The sequence below is a fragment of the Stylophora pistillata genome, chromosome 7 (genome assembly GCF_964205215.1).
Source record: "Stylophora pistillata chromosome 7, jaStyPist1.2, whole genome shotgun sequence".
Taxonomy (NCBI): Eukaryota; Metazoa; Cnidaria; class Anthozoa; order Scleractinia; family Pocilloporidae; genus Stylophora; species Stylophora pistillata.
This window is the reverse complement of record NC_142525.1, coordinates 34,199,627-34,218,823: the sequence shown is the minus strand read 5'-3', so window position 1 is coordinate 34,218,823 and position 19,197 is coordinate 34,199,627. Positions and strand designations below refer to the sequence as shown.

The 19,197-nt window shown below is 38.4% G+C and overlaps 2 protein-coding genes and 1 pseudogene across 3 annotated transcripts; 2 read left to right on the top strand and 1 right to left on the bottom strand.

Moving 5' to 3' along the window:
* The first annotated feature begins 245 nt into the window (after positions 1-245).
* On the top strand, positions 246-9,424 carry LOC111341867 (uncharacterized). The gene is made up of 7 exons (XM_088726248.1): positions 246-2,562; positions 3,363-5,757; positions 6,121-6,166; positions 6,322-6,501; positions 6,759-6,995; positions 7,373-7,450; positions 7,617-9,424. Exons 2-7 carry the CDS (start codon positions 3,958-3,960, stop codon positions 7,808-7,810), a joined length of 2,535 nt encoding a protein of 844 aa, XP_088582374.1. The 5' UTR covers positions 246-2,562; positions 3,363-3,957; the 3' UTR covers positions 7,811-9,424.
* Positions 9,425-9,545: 121 nt separating this feature from the next.
* Positions 9,546-15,499, bottom strand: LOC148727574 (uncharacterized; annotated as a pseudogene). The gene is made up of 5 exons (XR_015989210.1): positions 15,466-15,499; positions 12,559-12,733; positions 12,059-12,280; positions 11,390-11,663; positions 9,546-10,573 (listed from the first exon to the last, which is right to left on the bottom strand). The product of XR_015989210.1 is annotated as an uncharacterized LOC148727574 (transcript).
* A 15-nt stretch (positions 15,500-15,514) lies between these two features.
* On the top strand, positions 15,515-18,482 carry LOC111341889 (uncharacterized). The gene is made up of 3 exons (XM_022948933.2): positions 15,515-15,927; positions 16,243-16,860; positions 17,348-18,482. Exons 1-3 carry the CDS (start codon positions 15,528-15,530, stop codon positions 17,692-17,694), a joined length of 1,365 nt encoding a protein of 454 aa, XP_022804668.2. The 5' UTR covers positions 15,515-15,527; the 3' UTR covers positions 17,695-18,482.
* Positions 18,483-19,197: the final 715 nt, after the last annotated feature.

Here is a 19,197-nt window from a genome sequence, read left to right as displayed (position 1 = left end):
TTCGCACGAAGTTGACAAATACACGTGTGTCAATGTTTTTTGGCTTCCATCCGGTAAATTCAAAAATCGATGTTCATTGGCTGCTTGCACATTTCCGGAAAGGCGGTCAAGCGCTGCTAATTAGGGGGTGTTTTGCGAAATCACAGGCTTTGCGGGCAGGCGTATTTTTTCCTTCCCCTCCATCTCCTCCGTTGCCCATTTTTCCACTTAACACCTACTCCCTCGGCAAATGTTTCCTCGCCCCAATTAATTAATTAAGATAGAATTAAGAAGAGACTATCCTCCACACAATCCCTCAGAAAGGAAAAGCATTCATGAGAGAGGTGTTCAGAATACCCCGCAGCCTGTACTGGCCACACAATCTAAAGAAAACCCTTTTCCTGTTGTTTTACTGAGAGGTATCGCTAGCTACGGAAAGATATCTGAACGGCTGGGTGACCTTCAAATATGGGACCCTGAATTTACGATTTCAGCTGACTTCCAAAAGTGGCTGCTTGAAAATTACAGGAACGAATCTGAGATTGGAGTAATAGTTATCAAGTCCATCATTGACACACCTAAGTATTACATTGATCCAAATTTGAAAGAATTTCTTTTGGACAAGGAAATATCCCTCAGACCCGGTGAAGACCTCGTACTGAAAACTCGTGTTTGCAACGGGGAGGTATCCTTTAAAGAGGAAGATGTACAGTTTAAGTATGGAAATCTGCCTATCCCTTGAAACATTATCCATGATCTACAAAGGGAGAAGGCTCATGGTGACTTGTACGTTATTATTTCAAAAGACTCAGACAAATTTCGTAAGATTGTTATTAATAGAAGACTGAAAGAAACTACCAACGCTGTCAAACAAACAACGAACAGGGTAATAGAAACAGCAGAAAAAAAGGTTAGTTCTCTGATTCAGATTTTCAAGTCCTGAAAAAGTTGCATGTTTTGATTTTTCAGGTAGAACAAAAGTCAAATGTCTGCCTCCGATTAGGTAACATCAGTTCAATGCGGAAGTATTTAAGAAGAACTACGGCTATCGGGACCAAATTTGACTTATTCGTTGGCATGTGTATAAAAGTAGATTAATTTGGATAAATATTATGTCGATGTAGGTAGCTGCTTGTCAAAAGCGTATATACGTTGTAGAAAGTTTAAGCACAGAAATCTGTAGAAGACTTCGCTGACTGAAAAGATAATGGTGACATGTATGTCATTAAAGACGGGGTAGACAAATTTTTATGTACATGTATGATGAAAAGTGAAAGAAACAGAATTTATAAGGACGGAGTTTCATTTCTCCTTTCCAAAGGCAATTTCAGGAATGAGATTTTTTTCTGTTTGCAAGTCATTGCAGAAATTAAATTGCAGCCTTGGGATGAGCGTCAGCAAAGGCCGATGTTAGCAAGATATAACTGTAGCAATTAGTAACAAATCTGATTTAACAATTAGTTGTGACGTTTGTCATTGTATAGATATGTCACTTTATTTTCCTTAGTTCACAGGTTTTTCACTGCTCCTTTACACTGTAGGGACATTTCTTCCGCCTTTGGGTCAACTCTTTTGTAGAAATTAGTCAACATGCATAATGAATGTGACATCTCAGATAGGCTTTAAATAATAAAAGTTTAGCTACAGGAAATCTTCAGTTGTATAAAGCGACCTTCCTTGTCAAATTAATTATGATTTGATTGAGTGAAGAAAGCTTAAAAACAAAAACTAGACAAGATTATCGAGGATTGTCTAGAATAGCCGGCGAGACTAAAAACTACTCAATCATATTTTACCTTTAATGCGTGAATTTCAAAAGCCCTTTTCAATATCTCGATCTTGCTTATATAGAAGGCAAACAAAATAAGAGTTTTACGGGAACGGAAACTGTGGTCGGGGCTCCTTTTCATTTTGATATTCTAGAGTCCCTGTATTCTAGGCAGAGTAAAAGATTACTACAAGCAGAGAAAACAAAGCAAAGCGGAGCGAAGCCAAGTTAAGTCGGGTCCAGCCAAACCAACCAGATTAATTCTAGATATTTTTTCTCACTGGGTTCAACCTTTACTGTTCCTGAGGAATGGATTCATAATTTCATCGTTAAATCACACAAGTATCAGTATGTTGGAATAATTTTTGAGAATCGAGGGTCGAATTACGCTAAGAGCATTGAACTAGCAACGGAAAACTAATGTGCTAGTGTTATGCATGATCCTACATTGTGTTCAGATAACTTGCTCCTAACTTGTGCTCTGTTGGTCAATGCATCCAATCAGGAACGGAAGGTCTCAGCTTTAAATTTACTTGAAGCTCTGGGAAAATATTGAGCTTCTTTGTATCATTAGATTAGTTGCGCTTTATTAGTAGAAACATTGCGTCAATGGTCGATGATAGTGACTCGATAAACAAATCAAACCGAAAGTGACTTAGAGATCTTTCAGTGAGCTAAGGGCCTTAACAGGACATTAGTAACGGCTTCATAATTCAAGTCGAATAAACTCGTATTTATACTCTGACTTTTTTTAGTTTCACAAGTGGTCTACGAAGACGTTTGGCGTAAGATTGACAAACCTGTGGGAGTGAAAGGTAGGTGATAAAAAGTTGGCCGCCAAGGTTTGTTTGTTGCTATCAAACCTTAAGGCAGTCTGTCCTTTATAGCTGATACAGATCAAGAGAAGACTCCCTGAGATAAAATGCTTTTGGCAAAAAAAAACTTAATAAGTTCCTTGGCTATAATGTCGTTGAAATACTGAGAGCTCTGATGAAAGAAAAAATTTATTACGAAGGGACGTTTCGATTTTGCATGATTACGTTTTATCGTTATGGACGATTCCAAGATCCTGTTAAGAAAGGCATTATGATGACTTACCATTCTGATGTTTTTTTTCATTGGTGTGTATGCTTCTTTACGATCTCTTTTTGATCTTGTGTTAATGGTCGCGACAAGAGTTCCGTTGTTTGTTAGAAAGGGTATTGAGTAGAGTCCCCGTTTCTTGCGTGTAAAAGTGTCTATAAACCAGGGGAGGGCTGGCTGCTCAAGAAATTGTATAAGTTTCATTCCACCAATTATAGTTTACTAAAAAAATACTTTTCATCGCTTTTTGAGATTCCAAAGTTTAACCCAATGGTGGAGAAATTCCACCACATATGCCAAAAGTTCGACAAGGGAAGTCATCATTCTTCCTTTTTAGTTATCTTTTGTCTATTTGTTTGAATAACTAGGAATTAAACTCAAGGTATTCTTGAATGAAAATTGTAGTCATTAGTTATGTCGATATGACTGAATTAGCCAAAACCGCCGGCAAATAGCTTGCAAACACACCGGAACATACACTAGCAGTATCATGAGGAGATGTGTATTAATCTACTTCTGTTCATGTCAATAGATGAGGTGCCTCCAGAGATTCGTGCACGAGGACCGTTGGCTTTCAAAGGCTACAAAAAAGCCATATCTGAAGGAAAAACAACAAACAATCGCGTTGCAATTATGTTGATTGGGCAGGACCGCTCGGGGAAAACCAGTTTAGTGAAATCTCTTAAGAGAGAGATTTCAACCCAGAAGAGGACAGCACCATAGGCATAGATGTAGACCCGTCTTATTTCAAAGTGGCGACCGAGATTTGGAAGCTGGGAGAGAAAGACGGAGATCAAAATTTTAATATGGCGTTTTCCTTTGAACACCATGCAGCGCGCTTGACCGTCCAAAATTTTAGTGATCAAGGAATTATTTATGGAGAAGAGGGTCCAAAGTCTAATCAGGTTGAACACATTGTTCAAGGGAAATAAGTCGAGACAGGCTTGAGCGACGGCAACCTTTCATTACCACGTAATCCCGATGAGGTAATCTCAGGTAGCTGTTTGCTGTCTGAAGGGGAAAAACATCCCCTGCCTACAGCTTCGGTTGTGCCCTATACAACCAGCCATTACTCTTTCACCAAATCTGATACTCCTAATATACCTGAAGATCCGACCTCTATTTCGATGTCACAAGATAAAAAAACTAATGGTGCAGATCATGTTGGCAGCTTTGAAGAGGTGCCTGAAGAAGTCATAAATTTGATTGAAGTTTTATTGAAGGAAGACAACGACGTCACAGGCAAAGAAGAAGAAGAAGATATATACTCAATTCTGTGGGATTTTGGCGGACAGTCGGTCTACTACACTACTCATCCACTTTCTCTTACGTCAAGAGCAATATACCTTTTGGTTAATGACCTTAGGCGGGACCCACAGGGGAAGGCGGAATCAGTCATGAAGCAAGGAACGTTTTGTAAACAACAGGATAGCTCTCTTTTGAAAACCAATAGGGATTATCTTCATTTTTGGATGTCATCTGTCGCATCTATAGCCATTCATGATGAAAGCTATCCTAAAGAATGCAATTCTGAGGTGTTGCCTGAGAAACTGCCACCCGTGTTTTTAGTTTGCACTCATGCGGACAAACCCTATGATGAAGGTGATCCAACTGAGCTGGCTAGAATGACATTTGGTCACTTACAGACTAAACCCTACCAAGGCCACTTACTTAATTTCTTTACCGTGGATAACACCAGGTCTGGTCATGGGTCTGAGTGTCAAGAAGTTGTGCGCTTGCGTGAGAAAATAAGAGCCGTTGCAAAAGAATTACCACAGATGAAAGACGCAATTCCAATCAAGTGGCTTAGATTTGAAAAGGAAATGCAAGCTGCGAAGAATGGAGGTCGCAAATGGATTTCCTTTGAGGATGCAGAACAAATTGCTTATGATGTGTGTCACGTTGCTGACGATGAAGAATTTAGAACATTATTGAACTTTTTGCATGATCAAAGAGTTTTAATTCACTTTGATGACACTCCGGAGCTGAACAAAATGGTGGTCTTGGACGCACAGTGGTTGATTGATGTGTTCAAGGAAGTTATAACTACAAGGCCATTTGACAATGAGGACATAAAATTTAAAAAACTCTGGTTAAGGCTTGAAAAAGAAGGCATTTTGGAGGAATCGCTCTTAGAACACGTTTGGGGCTCTTTGTATCACAACGAGGACACTTGCAAAAGTCTGTTTGCGATCATGGAGAAATTCAGTTTACTATGTTCTTGGCCATCTTCTGATGGTTCATGCAGGAAGCAGTATCTGGTACCTTCCATGTTGATGTCACATCCACCAGAAGATATTGTGGAACTAGTTGTATCTGCAGAAATTCCCCCTCTCTTTATCAAATTTGAATCTGGACAAGTTCCACCTGGCTTGTTTCCCCGATTGGTGCTGCACTTTTTGCAGTGGTGCAAACAAGAATGTACCAGCCCAGAGCACCCTCAGCTATACCACAATTTTGTCAGAATTTACGATTCCAAAGAAGAAAATTGTTCCGTAGTCCTTCTCTGCCATATGTCATCAATAGAGGTCGTTCCTTACAGAGGTGACGACGGTCATGAGGAGGCACACTGTTCAAAGTCAGGGATGACTTCGCCTTTAGATAACCACCACGACACCTTTCCTTGCGCGGTATTGAGGCAACTGGAATTGATGCTTGAGTCCATGCGAAGAGAATTCTGTTGGCTACAGATTATGAAATATGAAATAAGTTTCTTGTGCCCTGTTTGTTGTCAAGGAGGTGCAGTCAGCTACTGCCGCACACATCGTACAAAAAATTGCAAGCAAGAAGAATGCTTGCACTTCAGGCCCGAGTCAAAGCTGTTCAGCGACAAGAAGATGATCTGTTGCACCAGATCTGAAACTGCTAAGATGAATAGAATTTCGATGAAAAACTTCGAGCCTTGGTTTTCTCCTATGAGAAATCAGGTAAATGATTTTAAATATCATATTACTTTTTTGGAGGTGACTTCCAGTTTGATGAGATGTACAGAAAATGTCTTACGTATTTGTCATCAAAAGATAAGATGAGACCGTAAATGTTTAACTACATGACTGTAACGGACAGAAGACGGATCCAGAAAGACGAAAAAGGCACCTGTGTTTTGGTTCGGTTGGAAAAATTAAGTGCTCTGGTATATTTTTTGTTTGCTCATGCAAAATCAGCAAAGTAATTCTCTCGTCACACATGCCTAAGGTAAGTATTGAGGTTAAGGAAATGCATCAAATGTACAATGGTTAAAAATGTTGCATTCCCATGATGGTGCTTAATTCTTTTCTTTTTTTTAACAGTTTGCTGTTGATAAATGTGGTGACGGAAACTTAGCCTCTGTTGAAGGTAACATTATTGTATATGTTGTTTGATGGTTCTCTCTAGAAAACGGAATAGGCAAAAAGTCCTTCATTTGACTGTTCAAAAATACATTTCATTTGACAAACCTTCAGACTGAAGCAAATATTGGCCAAAATTTTTCATCTTGTCTTTATTTTAAGATGGTGAGGAAAATTTTTCTGCCAATGAGTTTTTGCGAATCCATTTAACACAGCGGCGAGACGACCAAAATATTTCACCACAATTAAAGGAGAGTCTGCAGCTGGAAGAAGCCTTTCCAGAGAGGTTGGAGTCTGATTCCAAACGGGGTGATATGGTGCAAAACCTGGATAAAACTACAAGTGAGTGCATCTTGAGCTTGCTTGTCCTTTCTGTTTCATTAGAAAAAAAATAACAATGATCATTGCTATAGGAATGTCAACATTTTAACCTAACATCATAAAGAAAAACAAGGGAAGGTTGAAGGCCATAGTCAGATTGCAAAACTGCTAATGTGCTGAAAATATTCGTGACAGTTCTCCAAACACATTACGCAGTGAATAACTAATTTGAAATATCATTGATTGATGACTCATCTTTTCCTTTTGTTTAACCTAAGCAACCACCGAAGTTTCCCTACCTGATAATGTTAAGCAATCCCTCTTGTCAGCGTCGTGCAATGCCAACGAGATTGTTCAACAACTGAAGGAGAACCTGCAACTGGACAAAGACGCTCTTGAGCAGCCAGACCCTGACACCAAGATGATAATCCGTAATCTGGCACAGAAAGCAAAAGATTTAAGGAGACTTGATGTCTTCGAACATTTAAGAGAGATTGTACCGGCTGGAACTACTGGTTAGTTGTTTGTTCTTGCGAAACCTATCTTGCCGTACCCTTACGTATTCCATAGTTGCCTGGGACGTGAAACTATGGGATACGTGCCGGGGTACTGCAGAAATCAAATCAAAATTATAAAGAAAACATAAATCTTCATAATTTTTACTTTGACAACCAACTGCAAAGCTGGTATTTGACCTGAAAAACTACATTTTTTGATGACTCTTTCTTTATGCGTTGGCAGACTCACTAACCGCGTCTAGAAAATAGAATGACCAGTGGTATGTTCAAGGTGTTCGGTTACGCTAAAAACAACTTTTCATGCGTGCGTTTCTAAAGATTTTTTAGCTATCCATCTTTCCATATTAACAGAAGGTTTATTTTTCCTTTTGTAGGTCCTTTGCTGCCTGAAAATCTTCCTGTCCAAAACATGCCAATCTCTAAAGCAAGAAAACTTACAATCGACCTAGTCGGTAAGTTTTACTATCTACCTAACAAGTAGTTTTGGATGAAAATTTCTTGTAAGCACAACATTATTTCAATTTATGTCCATTCTCAGTTTGAAATGTCAGTTCTGGAATACAATTAACGCAGCTATATTTATTATCAAAATAGTTAAAAAACAAACCTTTGATTTAGGTGGCGATGAATGGATGGAGCTTGCAGAAGGACTGGGACTGACTCCTCAAGAGATTCGTTTTCTTGACAAGCGTACACTGAACCCAATGGACGCGGCTCTGTCTTTTATTGCTAAGCAGCGCCACTTAAGCGTGGGCGAGCTGTACGAATTGTTAATTGCACATGACTTTCCCATGTTAGCTGACCTTTTGTAAGAAGATTGTTGCGAGCAAATATGTCTGAACTCGGCTTAATTTTGACCTTTGGTAACAGCCAATCTGAACCTAAAACGGACACGACATGCCTGGATATTTAGGCTTTTACCTTTTTGTTTTGTTAACGATAAAGAGTGAGGCGCAAAATCCTTTCAGCCTGTGTAATTAAGTCTTGTCACCAATTAATCATAACCATTGCAATTTCCGAGAAAAACAGAGAGATTAGTTAAATAGGGGCTTGTAATTCCAGTCTGGAAGGCTCTAAGTGGGGGATGGTTGGCCATTTGTATGGTTATTCCAATCAACTCAGTGATTGGTGGATTCATTTGAGTATATTCGTTTAATCGATCACATTGTCTAATTACAACCCTACAGATTTGTAAATGAAATGGAGTTCTTCACCCAATCACGTTGGAAGAAATTGTAAACTTAAGGTTATAATTTTTTATTTAAAAGAGACTATGCAGATCTCTATTTCGAATATTGCTGTGGGCTTGTCATATAGTTTTGGATATAGCATGACTATGTGATAATTTCTGGTAGAGGATTGTTATATGCATTCAAGTAAGATGACATAGTGGAGATGTTGTAATACGGTACTGTTTTGAGAGTTGCTGATTCAAATAGGCTATATGTAAAGTTACTGAAATGAAAGTCCTCAAATGATATGCCTATGAAAGAACCTAGAAGTTTCAAAGAGAAATATACATCCATAAAAAGTCATGCCGTCGATGAGATTTAGTTTCTTATCGTATAGTGTTTTTACACTGCTAGTATCAGATGACTTTGATTTTATCTTGCAAATGTAAATTCATATTTCGTTTAGCAGAGGTAGTCACGTAACAATTGACATAAGCACGAGATTCGAAGAGTAATGTTGTCTGAGGCGACAAATGAAGCTTTTAACCTACTTTGAATTAAGATTTGCGTTTCAATAGTTGTACTCAGCTTTCAAAATCATGACCTCGTAAACGCTTTCTATAGCTCACAGCGGTTTACGTTTGAAAGCAAAGTAAGGCTTGGTTAATCTTCTAGAGAAAGAAGCAATTCATTTTTCGACCCTTTGAAGAACATTAGTCTCCTACAGGTTTGCTGTAGTTTGTTACAAATCAACGTTTTGGAGTGTGTATTTTTTGTGGTGTTAACTTGTTTTGGTATGATCGCCATTACTACCTATGCAAATTATCCCTACAAACTATATCTTAACGCTAGAGCCAGTCTTATTTCAATGGTTCCCAATATAGCACGCAAAGTCAGTCAAAGTCATAATCGCCCTGAAAACACCGACATCTTGGAAACTACTTTAATAGTTTTAATAATTTGACTTAAAAGTCAAATAAATGTAAGGATTCATCAGGGCAATAGGCTTATTAGAAAAATCATAGACTCTAATTTTCAGTGTAACAGCAACTTTTGAGTGAGTGTGGTATGCATTAAGCTTAACTCTTTTTCAGTAAAATAAGAAGAATGTGGCAGCGAAATCGCCTGTAACTTACGCATGCGTAAAGCCTTACCACTGTGGTAGTGACTGTGCCCCCGAGTAAGGTGTTGGTCTTCACGTGAAGCTTAGTAATGAGGTCATGTTTTTCTGAATAGTTGCCAAGCTTGAACATCGATGTCTTCCGTCTAATTTGTTGAGATTTTCTAGGTTACTTTCTTGAAATTCAAACATTACACAAATGTCGAGAGCTATTTTTATTTACCGGAGAACTTACACGAGAAGAGAGCTTTCTCACATGGGCCCTCGAACAGCTAAATCATATAACACGAACTGATTAAGTTACCGAAACGAAAAGAGTTGCAGTTGAGGTAAAACTATATTACACAAAATATGTTATGCAATAAAAAGAGTCATTAACATAACCAAAAATCATCCAACTCCCTTTCAGTTCAAATGCAAATCAGTTCAATACAATGCAATGCAAATCAGTTCAATACAATACAACGCAAGTACAATACAATGCAAATCAGTTCAATACAAATCAGTTCAAAATATATGAACTTCATATATTTCATTGTATCTGATTTATCACTTTCACGGGTTTATTACGAATCAACTCAACGGCCTACTCCCAGTTGGCTTGTTAGCTCAATTGGTAGAGCGCTGCACTAGTATCGCAGAGGTCAGTGGTTCGAATCCCGTACAGGTCTGATTTTTTTCAGGTCTGATTTTCGCTATTGCTTAAATAGCGCTATCTACTGCAAGGATCGTGTATCATATACACCTCTCAATATCTAACTGCCGGTCCCTCGTGTGGTTGTAGTGATTCATCTAAACAGCAATCTTTAAGTTGTGCTTGGGAAGCTTTTCTTCTATGGCTTTCCTGATGTATTTATCTTACAGCAGGTTGAAAAAGAATGATAGTGTACGGTACGACAAATATGGATCTTGGTGAAGGCCAAAGATAAGTAAAAGCAGATATAAAACATCACCTATGACCAAAAATTGTGGTCGAATACACCTAAAAGGTCTGTAAATGGAGTTATCAAAAAGATAAAAGAAAGTAATATCACGTTTGACTCTTGTTACAGTGCTACTTTAAATATGTCCCATTTCCTGTTCTAAAACTTTCCTCATGCCCGTCGACAATGGCAAGTCCGACTTGACTTCTTCCCAAATTTCCCTAAGGACCATGACTGTGTTAATTTCCTGTCTTCTCAGGTAGTCTAGTGCTGAATTTACTTTCCCCTGTTTGGTCCAGTGGTGCTGTCGCTTTAGCCGGGCAAAGAACCTCTCGACACTATCCACTCCGCTACTTGATCCTGTGGAATGGTTACAAGTTTGTCTTAGTATTTTCTTACTAAAATAATTTAAGTTGGACCTGGGTAGGCTACAAATAACAATAACAACCATTGGCGTATTTCCATTTAGCACACCAAGCAATAAAATGTTCAGGCCCATCGAATACAGATCTTCCCACTGAAATTAGGGCGTTCTTTGTTCTATACAATACCAAGCAATGATATTAGAGAGAACATAATGTTCTCGAGGAAAGCAATGGATGTTGCTTTAGTTTGACTCTAGACATTGCTTGTTTGTTTAATACTTGATCTTAGTATCCAATTGTGCTTCTTAGACTACAAATAACGCGGGAGACGAGCTAAAATAGCACGCGATATTTGTACTCCAGAAATATCCGCGAAATTCACCCGCACTGAAATAACAATTTGGCGTGTTGGATAATAAATCTCTTATTAGACGTTTTGTTGTGTAGTATCGCTGAGTATTTTTACTCGTTGTTAGTCTTTGACTCGCCTCACGGGCTCGTCAAAAGACGGGAAAACTCGAAAAAATCACAGCGATACTACACAACAAAACGTCTAATAAGACACACATATATATATTCCCTTGATGTAAATCAACGCCAAACATTTCGCTTTCCACGACACACAGATTGGTTTTTTTTTACCTCAGTGTATTTAAGGCGTTGTTTTCAGACATAGCTCGACTGTTTACCAACTGAATTGACGTGGGTATAATCTCATGAAGCTTTAGTTTACTCATTTTGAAAGGAAACACAAAAAAACTTTTTCTTGAGTGCGAAATATAACTGTGTATTGTAAGCGTTATTAAAGTACCTGAAGGCATTGAATCTCTTTCCCTTTTTACTCTTTGCTTACGTATTCGGATGAAGTTTTCAGCAGAAATCAAAGCGGACTCCAAAAGGTCAAGAGCGGCTCGATCTACTGTAATACTCCTGTTGTTATTCTCCTCTGTATAGTTTGAAATGAGGTGAGTTCTTCCTCCAGCACCGCTGGTTACCTGAGCTGCCATGCCACATGCATTTCTTTGGACGGTCCTCTTCAGTTTTCAGCTTGTCCAGACACGTGATTACAGTTACAGGAGTGTGACCTGCTCGTATGGATGAAATGAGGTGTGATACATCCATTTTACTTGCAAAATAACAAGTTAATGGAAGTTCCCTCGCTATGTGTTTCAGAAGTACCCTCAATCTTTGGATGTAGCACAACAGACTAATTAGGTAAGCAAAATGCAAAGAAATTGGACCATTTTACTTTTGCCATAAACTTAAATAGGTGCCCAAAGTAACAACCCCAAATGATGTGCTTGCAAAAGTAATATAATATGCCTAGCATATATTGCAGTTGCATAGTTTCCACCAGTGATATTCCCCAGCCTCTCCGACCTGATACTTTTACTAAAGATGATTATTGCCATAAAAGTACGTAATGAATGAATATCGAATTATTACTTTCATAATCTGTTTATATAAATTTAGCTCTTACCTTCTGTTTTAAAGTGAGCCCGGATATTCTTAAGTGGCTCAGTATAAGTGCTTGTCTCTAGTCAACGGTCGTTCCCTTTTACAACAAAAATTACAGCGTGTACGTATTTAGAGAACGGTTGAATCTTCCTTGCTCTCATCATCGACTCCTGCATGCCCTCCATCACAAGAGCGATTCTCAGACTTTTCGCGTTCTCTTTTAATTTCCTCTCCAGGGCGAATTCTGTATACAAATTAAATACATGGAGTGGAATCTAAGGAAACTTGCATAAGTAATTTTTTTAACCCAAGGCCCCTCGCAAAACTTCCCTTCAGGGCTGCAGTTTTCGATCATGTAAAGCGTTAAGCCGGACCAACCGAATGCGAACAAGTATTTGACAGATAAAAAAGAATGTCATGTTTTGTCTTGGATTTTTTTCAAAGCCAATCTTTTCAAACGTTTTCCAGCCGTTATTATGAAATTGTACATATTATTTATGTTAGAAATTTATGTTTATTTACCTTCCCGTTAAGATGTTCAGGCATTCATCAAAAAGCTTGTCGTCCCGTTAAAAAAATCCTCTAGTGTCCAGCATTTGAATTTGTTTTTGCACATAATATTCCTGGCGAAGAATATCTCCTCCCTTTCCATGTTCAAAAGCGCTTTGGGTCCCTCCGATAGCTCGCTGTAGCGTTCCTGGTGAAAATTAAAATTTAATTTGATAATAATATAGAATTGGTGGTAAATACGTAAATAATATAAATATTATTCTAAGCAACTAGCTTTGTAAGCTTCACTTGAAAGCAAACAAACAAACCAAAGTCAAAGTAATTCAAAACATTGACTCAAGTTGTAACACACAACGAAGTTATCGTTTGGTTGAAATTTCCAACGGCGTAGGTCTTACTACTGAGTGAAAAGTAAAAGGTCTACTTTACTGTAACAATATAACCGCCTCCCGATTAGCTCAATTGGTATAGCGCCCGACTGTTGTGCGGCAGGTCGAGAGTTCAAATCCGGCCGGACCAACACTCAGGGTAAATGGTTAGACTTTCTAGTCTTCTCGGATAGGGACGATAAATGGAGGTCCCGTCTCACAAGCCCTTATATGCCCGGTGTTGTGGTCTTTCTTTGTGCAGTATCTACCCAGTGTCTATCCAGGGTGAATTGCGGGGAGGGGTGGTGCATCGCATAGATTTTGTGTTCTGTTCGCACTAACCCTTCCGGGTCTAGTCACACCCGGTAAAGTTGTTAAAATAAAAAAAATAAAAATAAAATGAGACTTTATGGCAACACTGAAATCTTAGCCAAGAATCTGGCTGATCGATAAGTCGATAGACGTATAGCAATATAAGAGACGAAACAAAGTTTCTTTCATTATGCTCGAATAAACTTTATTCTTTATTCTTATTCTTCACAAAAATTCCCGCATAAATGAAAACATTTTCATCGATTAACCTCTTTGGCTCGGTTCATTTCCTGTCTCACCTGGTATGTTATATTATTTGATGTGATTCTAAATAATTTGTTGCGTTTAGAGGTGGGAATGATGTCTCGTGCCGTGTTTTTGAACGTCAAATTGTTTTGAATATCTGTCAATGAGATATTCCCGGCACAATTAACAACTATTCCACGAGCGCGCGTTGGATATGAGATGATAGATAGCCAACGAGGCGCTCGTTGGCTATAACATATCCAACAAGCGAGAGTGGAATAATTGTTTTATTAAAAAAACGCCCCCAAGATATTAGATAAATCCTCTCGACTTTATTTTGTGTGAAGAAACCGGATTTAACAATGTACAGAAATTAGATTATGGTATATTGGCTCATATACCATAATGGCGGAGCCAATAAAAAGTCTTGAATTGCATTATCCATTGATCCAGTTTTTAATAATCAGGAATATCACATGATTTATGAGGGAAAGTTTGTTCGGGAAGCTTAAAATAGTGCAGCAGTAAAAAGGGCTTTTGTACTTTGATCCAAACTATTTTTTTCATCGGATAGTTTATCTTATCGCCGTTTCAGTAGAGCTGAAACATTTGCTGCGGAGGAATGTAAGGAAGATCGTTCAAGGGCTTTACGTGATGTGATTTTACTCGACAGCAATATTGTTCAGTCGAATGGGATATTTGCTGTTCATGAGATATCATAAAATCAGGCCTCATCCCTATTTAAAGTGATGAACAATGAAATGGGCTACGCTCCGATTTATTCCCTGCATTTGTATAGTTATTGTATCGAAATATTGGTAGAGTTTGAGGATTCTCTTTCATTTCAGCGCTAGCGTTGTCTGTACAGCTAGTCAAAGAATATCAGTGACGTTATGAAATTCTCTTATTCTATTATGAACATATCGAAATTCTAGAAAGGTAAAAATGAGGCAGATCACCACAAAATCCTCTTCCTTAAGTAACACCAAGAGATCTCGTTACCGGTTTCGTGACCGTAGCCAGAATTAATAACTGAATTTTAAGAAAACTGTAATAAATAAATAGGTGATATTTTGGATTTGCCTCAGTTGATCACCAGAATTCCTATTTTCATTATCAAAATGTGCACGTTGCTTATACGTTACTGTTATCTTTAATAGAGACTTCAACCACTTTTCTAATAACTAGGGTTTTCGATAAGCAATTAAGAATAATAACCAGTGATATTAAAGAATGACGTTTCGACGGCTCCATGCCATCATTCTCAAATTCAAATGAATACATTTGTGAGCTCATTATATAGAAAAAGTACGTGTGAAGGTCTCAATGCATATGATTAAGAAGTAGAAAACGATAAATAAAAGAAAAAAATAGGTGAATAAAATACAAGCGTGGTGCGCTTGAACTGTCAAATAAAAAGTGAGTGTCAAGTGTTGGTTTTCTGTCTTTTCGATGTCTTTGATGAAGAGCATTTCATAAATTAAACAATCCAGCTTCCACTTTTCCTGGCATAAAAGCAATTAACAAAGCTCGAGGGTTGGCGATACGAATGAAGAGCACCTAGGAGTTAACAAGCGTTTCCAACTCGATCCAACCACGAAATCAGAATTCTAGTTCGGGGAAGATTCGTTATCCAAACTCGGAAATAAATCCAAATAATTGTGAGGCAACCCATACTTAAGCTCATGCAATACATAAGTAACAGGCATAGACTAGTTGGTGCAACTGAGAAATTTGGGTTTCTTATGGTTTTTCGAACATATAGCAATTGCCAAAGGCATGTCATCAATCATCCAACTAAATTTATCGAGACGATTCGACTGACTAGGTGGTTTGAATCTCAACCCGATTGTCCGATCAGTTTCATCTGTAATAATTAAATGTTACCTCACTAAGTTTCGACTGGAGATAACTAACTCGGAATAAAGAGAAGTGAGGTTATTTATATTGTTCAAGTAAGCTAAAGGAAATCAAGCTGCTCGGTGTCACGCACTTCCTGTCTGTCGTGACTTCCCCTTTACCGCCATGCACTTTTCTGAGAAACAACAACATTTTATGTTTCACGGAAAACAGGAGTCGAACATGGATGAACGGCAGAAAGAAATGGAGCGAAGTATTTCAGAAGCAATGAATGACGAACCACATCCGCAAGCGAAGATAGAATGTCGCAAACGTGTCTTTCTTTTCAATTGCGACAAAACGTACAGTTTAGACTCGGTGGGGAAACTGCTTCTTGACACGAAAGGCGATATAAGACAAGAACTCAGCTTCGACATCGTCAAGACATATTTTCGCCTTTCTGAAATGTCGCATGTTGCTGAAAAAGCCATTCCCAAACTGCAGATGGATGTTGCCTTTTTTGTGGTTCATGCGAATGAATCTCGTATTTCTATAAACGAGGAAAATGCTGGAATCGGTTATGCGAAGGTCTATAAAGCACTACTTCAAGCTACAGGTAAATCAATGACGTATTCTTGTATTTTTTTCAAAACAGCAGTCCTATTCTGCTCTTAGATATTCAAAATAATATCTTGATGACTTTAAGGTCCGTTTTAGAAACTTTTTACGAAGACATCATGCGATTTACCAGTGACGGATGCGCCTTTAGATTCCCCCAAAAGCAGGCTTAATTCGTAAACAAGAGATGACCATTATGTTTCTCTTTTAACATCCATTGGAGTAGGTGGCGTGACGTAAGCGGTTGACTTTCATAAGCTTTTGTTTATGCAATAGACGAATGATCAATCGCTGTTTTTTTCCTTGTAACCAGAAGGAAAGGTTTTAATTGTTATCGGCGGAGACGATCACTACAAGAATAAAGGTGAAGAAGAGTCCTCTGTGATATCGCGTTGGGCCATGGGAAAGGTCTCCTCTCAGTTTAAAGAGGGGTTTCTGAACGGAAAGAAAAGCTTCATCTTTTCGTGGAACAAAACTCACAGAAAGATTCACGAAGAAGCGCTATTGCATTATTTTGACCCGAATAAGAGTGGACAGAAGTTTGAATGGAAGCCAATTGAGCGGCCAAGAGTACCTCAGGAAACTCTTCGCAAGACACCCGAGACTGAAAAACTAGAAGCGAAGGAGCGTAAGCAATTTACGGATCGTCCACATGCAATGGATGGGGCACACAGTTCATCGGAGAACGAAGTGAGCCAACAAGAGTCTTCGTCGGAGGCAGTGTCTGTGTCGAAGGCGATGTTTCATGACAAAGGAGATAAGTTAAAAGAACAGAGAAAAAAGGACACGGAGTGTGAAGATCTTGGAGATAACTGGAATGGACCCTCGGAAGACTGCACCGGGACAATCGCCTTATTTACTTCTCATTTACGCGATATAGGCACAATAAACACGGACGACTATGTCATAGTAAACAAGGAAGACCTTAATGGTGAGGAAAGAAGGAACTATTTGAGAGTTCGATCTTTTCAATTTTACTTGCTATTGATGGTTTGGTTCTATTTTGAGTTGACACAAGTGTTTCGGCCTTATTTTTATAAAATACTTAGATAAAATCTCCGTCACGAATGGTTCTATTTTTACCAAATTATCGATTTTCAAATGAGTCTTTGTCCTATGGATGGTTCGATTAAGGGTTGTAATACCTTAAGGGTTCCTCACACATTTATGGTAGTTTGAATAAAAGATATAATATCTCCTAGTTCTGAGAGTATCAACCCAGGCTACGCATGTTTCGGTGTTTGAGTGTTGTATAAAGTAATGTACTCCCTGTCTTGGAGAAATTCTGGTCCTTCAGTAAGTTTACATTTGTTATTTAATATTCTCTACCTCATTAAAACCAATTTTCATGTTGCATGGTCGGTCAACACGACGCGTTTAAGCGATAGTTTGCGTAACGGATGTTTTCAATTTTTTAGAGTTTCCCGAGGAACAACAAATGGGCAGCAAAACAAAAGATGGGACGCTTGTGATGAAAACTATATTTCGAAATGGCAGTATCTCTTACGAAGACAAAGAGATGGTTAAATATGACCCGCAGTGGATACCACCGGGAGATTTCATGACAATTATATCTGCGCAGTTGGGAAATGTTGCACAAGCTGAGGTGGAATTCTACCAAATGAAGGAGACAGGTGCTTTGCGCATTATAGTAAGAGAGGTTTCCAACTTGTCGGTCATCTATGCCATTATTGAGTATTTTTACCACATGTTGACCGGACTAATAGACATAGTCTATAATTTATCCCCGTTCACAGTTGCTTGAAGATAACGAAATGGAGAGGCACCCATTATCTGAAACAAGCGGGAAGAACCCATAACCCCTTCCCCCCTTGTGTAAATCATCATATGCCAGAACCATATTTATCTCTATTTCTCTAAAGTACTTTTTACGTTCGTGAAGTCAGTCAAGTAGTACTCTGGTTGAGGGTTAGGTGACGTAAACATAAAACATAATGTATTGGGACCATCAAAAGCTAAGGTCTAGCTGTAACAGACACCTTTAAAAAGTTTGTTTCCAGCTGAAAATTGTTGATTGCCTGATTACCCTTATTAGCTTGTGAGGTGTCTTTGTGTCTTCATTAAAATAATTTAGATGGCTTTTGGGACAATGACCCCAGGTGAAATGACTTGAAACTCATGTTGATGAGCTGGATAATTTTGTTTCTTCCTCTAGTTGAGCAGGTATTGTGATAGTTCTGGTTTGGCTTTGATTAGAAACATATTTACAAAGAGAGGTGATGGATTTGAAATATATAGGGGATTCTCAGTTTCGTTTAGTTGACCGTGATCGTGTGAAAGCTAAGGCGCAGTATTTTTTACTTCCCTGATTGTTTCAGTTTTAGACTGAGTAACAGGGTCAAACCTAGAAATGTAATTGTAACATTTTATCTTTTACTACACCGTAAATATATTTCATCGCATATAATGAACTGAATTATAAACACGTTTTGATCGGGTGAAAGTGTTGGAGTAAAAACGCCAAGACGATATTACCAAGAACAACATTTTGCCTTTTATCATGTTTGATTAAATAAATTCCGTGTTGCCCTGCATCTGTACAATGACATGTCACAAATGACTTCCTCCGTAATGTACATGTAGCAGCGCAAGAGTCAGTAGGAGGAGTAATGCGCGGAAAAAAGCCCGGCAAGTACAATATGCGCAAAACTTGTTTACTGCAAATCTAGAATCCGAACTTTTGTCTAATTCATCGAAAACCTTTAAGATTATTTGAGCCATGTTTCATTTTACGTATGATGCACGATCCTTCGCAGTAGATAGCGCTATTTATGCAATAGCGAAAATCAGACCTGAAAAAAATCAGGCCTGTACGGGATTCGAACCACTGACCTCTGCGATACTAGTGCAGCGCTCTACCAATTGAGCTAACAAGCCAACTGGGAGCAGGCCGTTAAGTTGATTCGTAATAAATCCGTGATGATAAATCAGATAAAATGAATATATGAAGGTCATATATTTATTGTTTCATTTTGTTATCTGATTGTACATGTTAAACTTCCGGTGTCTTGTAAAGGAAAGGTCACTACAAAAGCCGTCGAAGATGATACGAACAGCATCATTATGTCTCTCGAAGCCTTCATTTGCAAATCTCTAAGTGATGAGCAGACAGAATGAACACGAAGGATCGATAGCATAAAGTGCAGGTGATAAAACAGTTACGTCCTTCCAGTGATCTATTGTTGAAAAGAGTGACTTTGAATACATACTTAGAGGGTGAGGAGGACAAAGTTAAAAGAAGGATTGT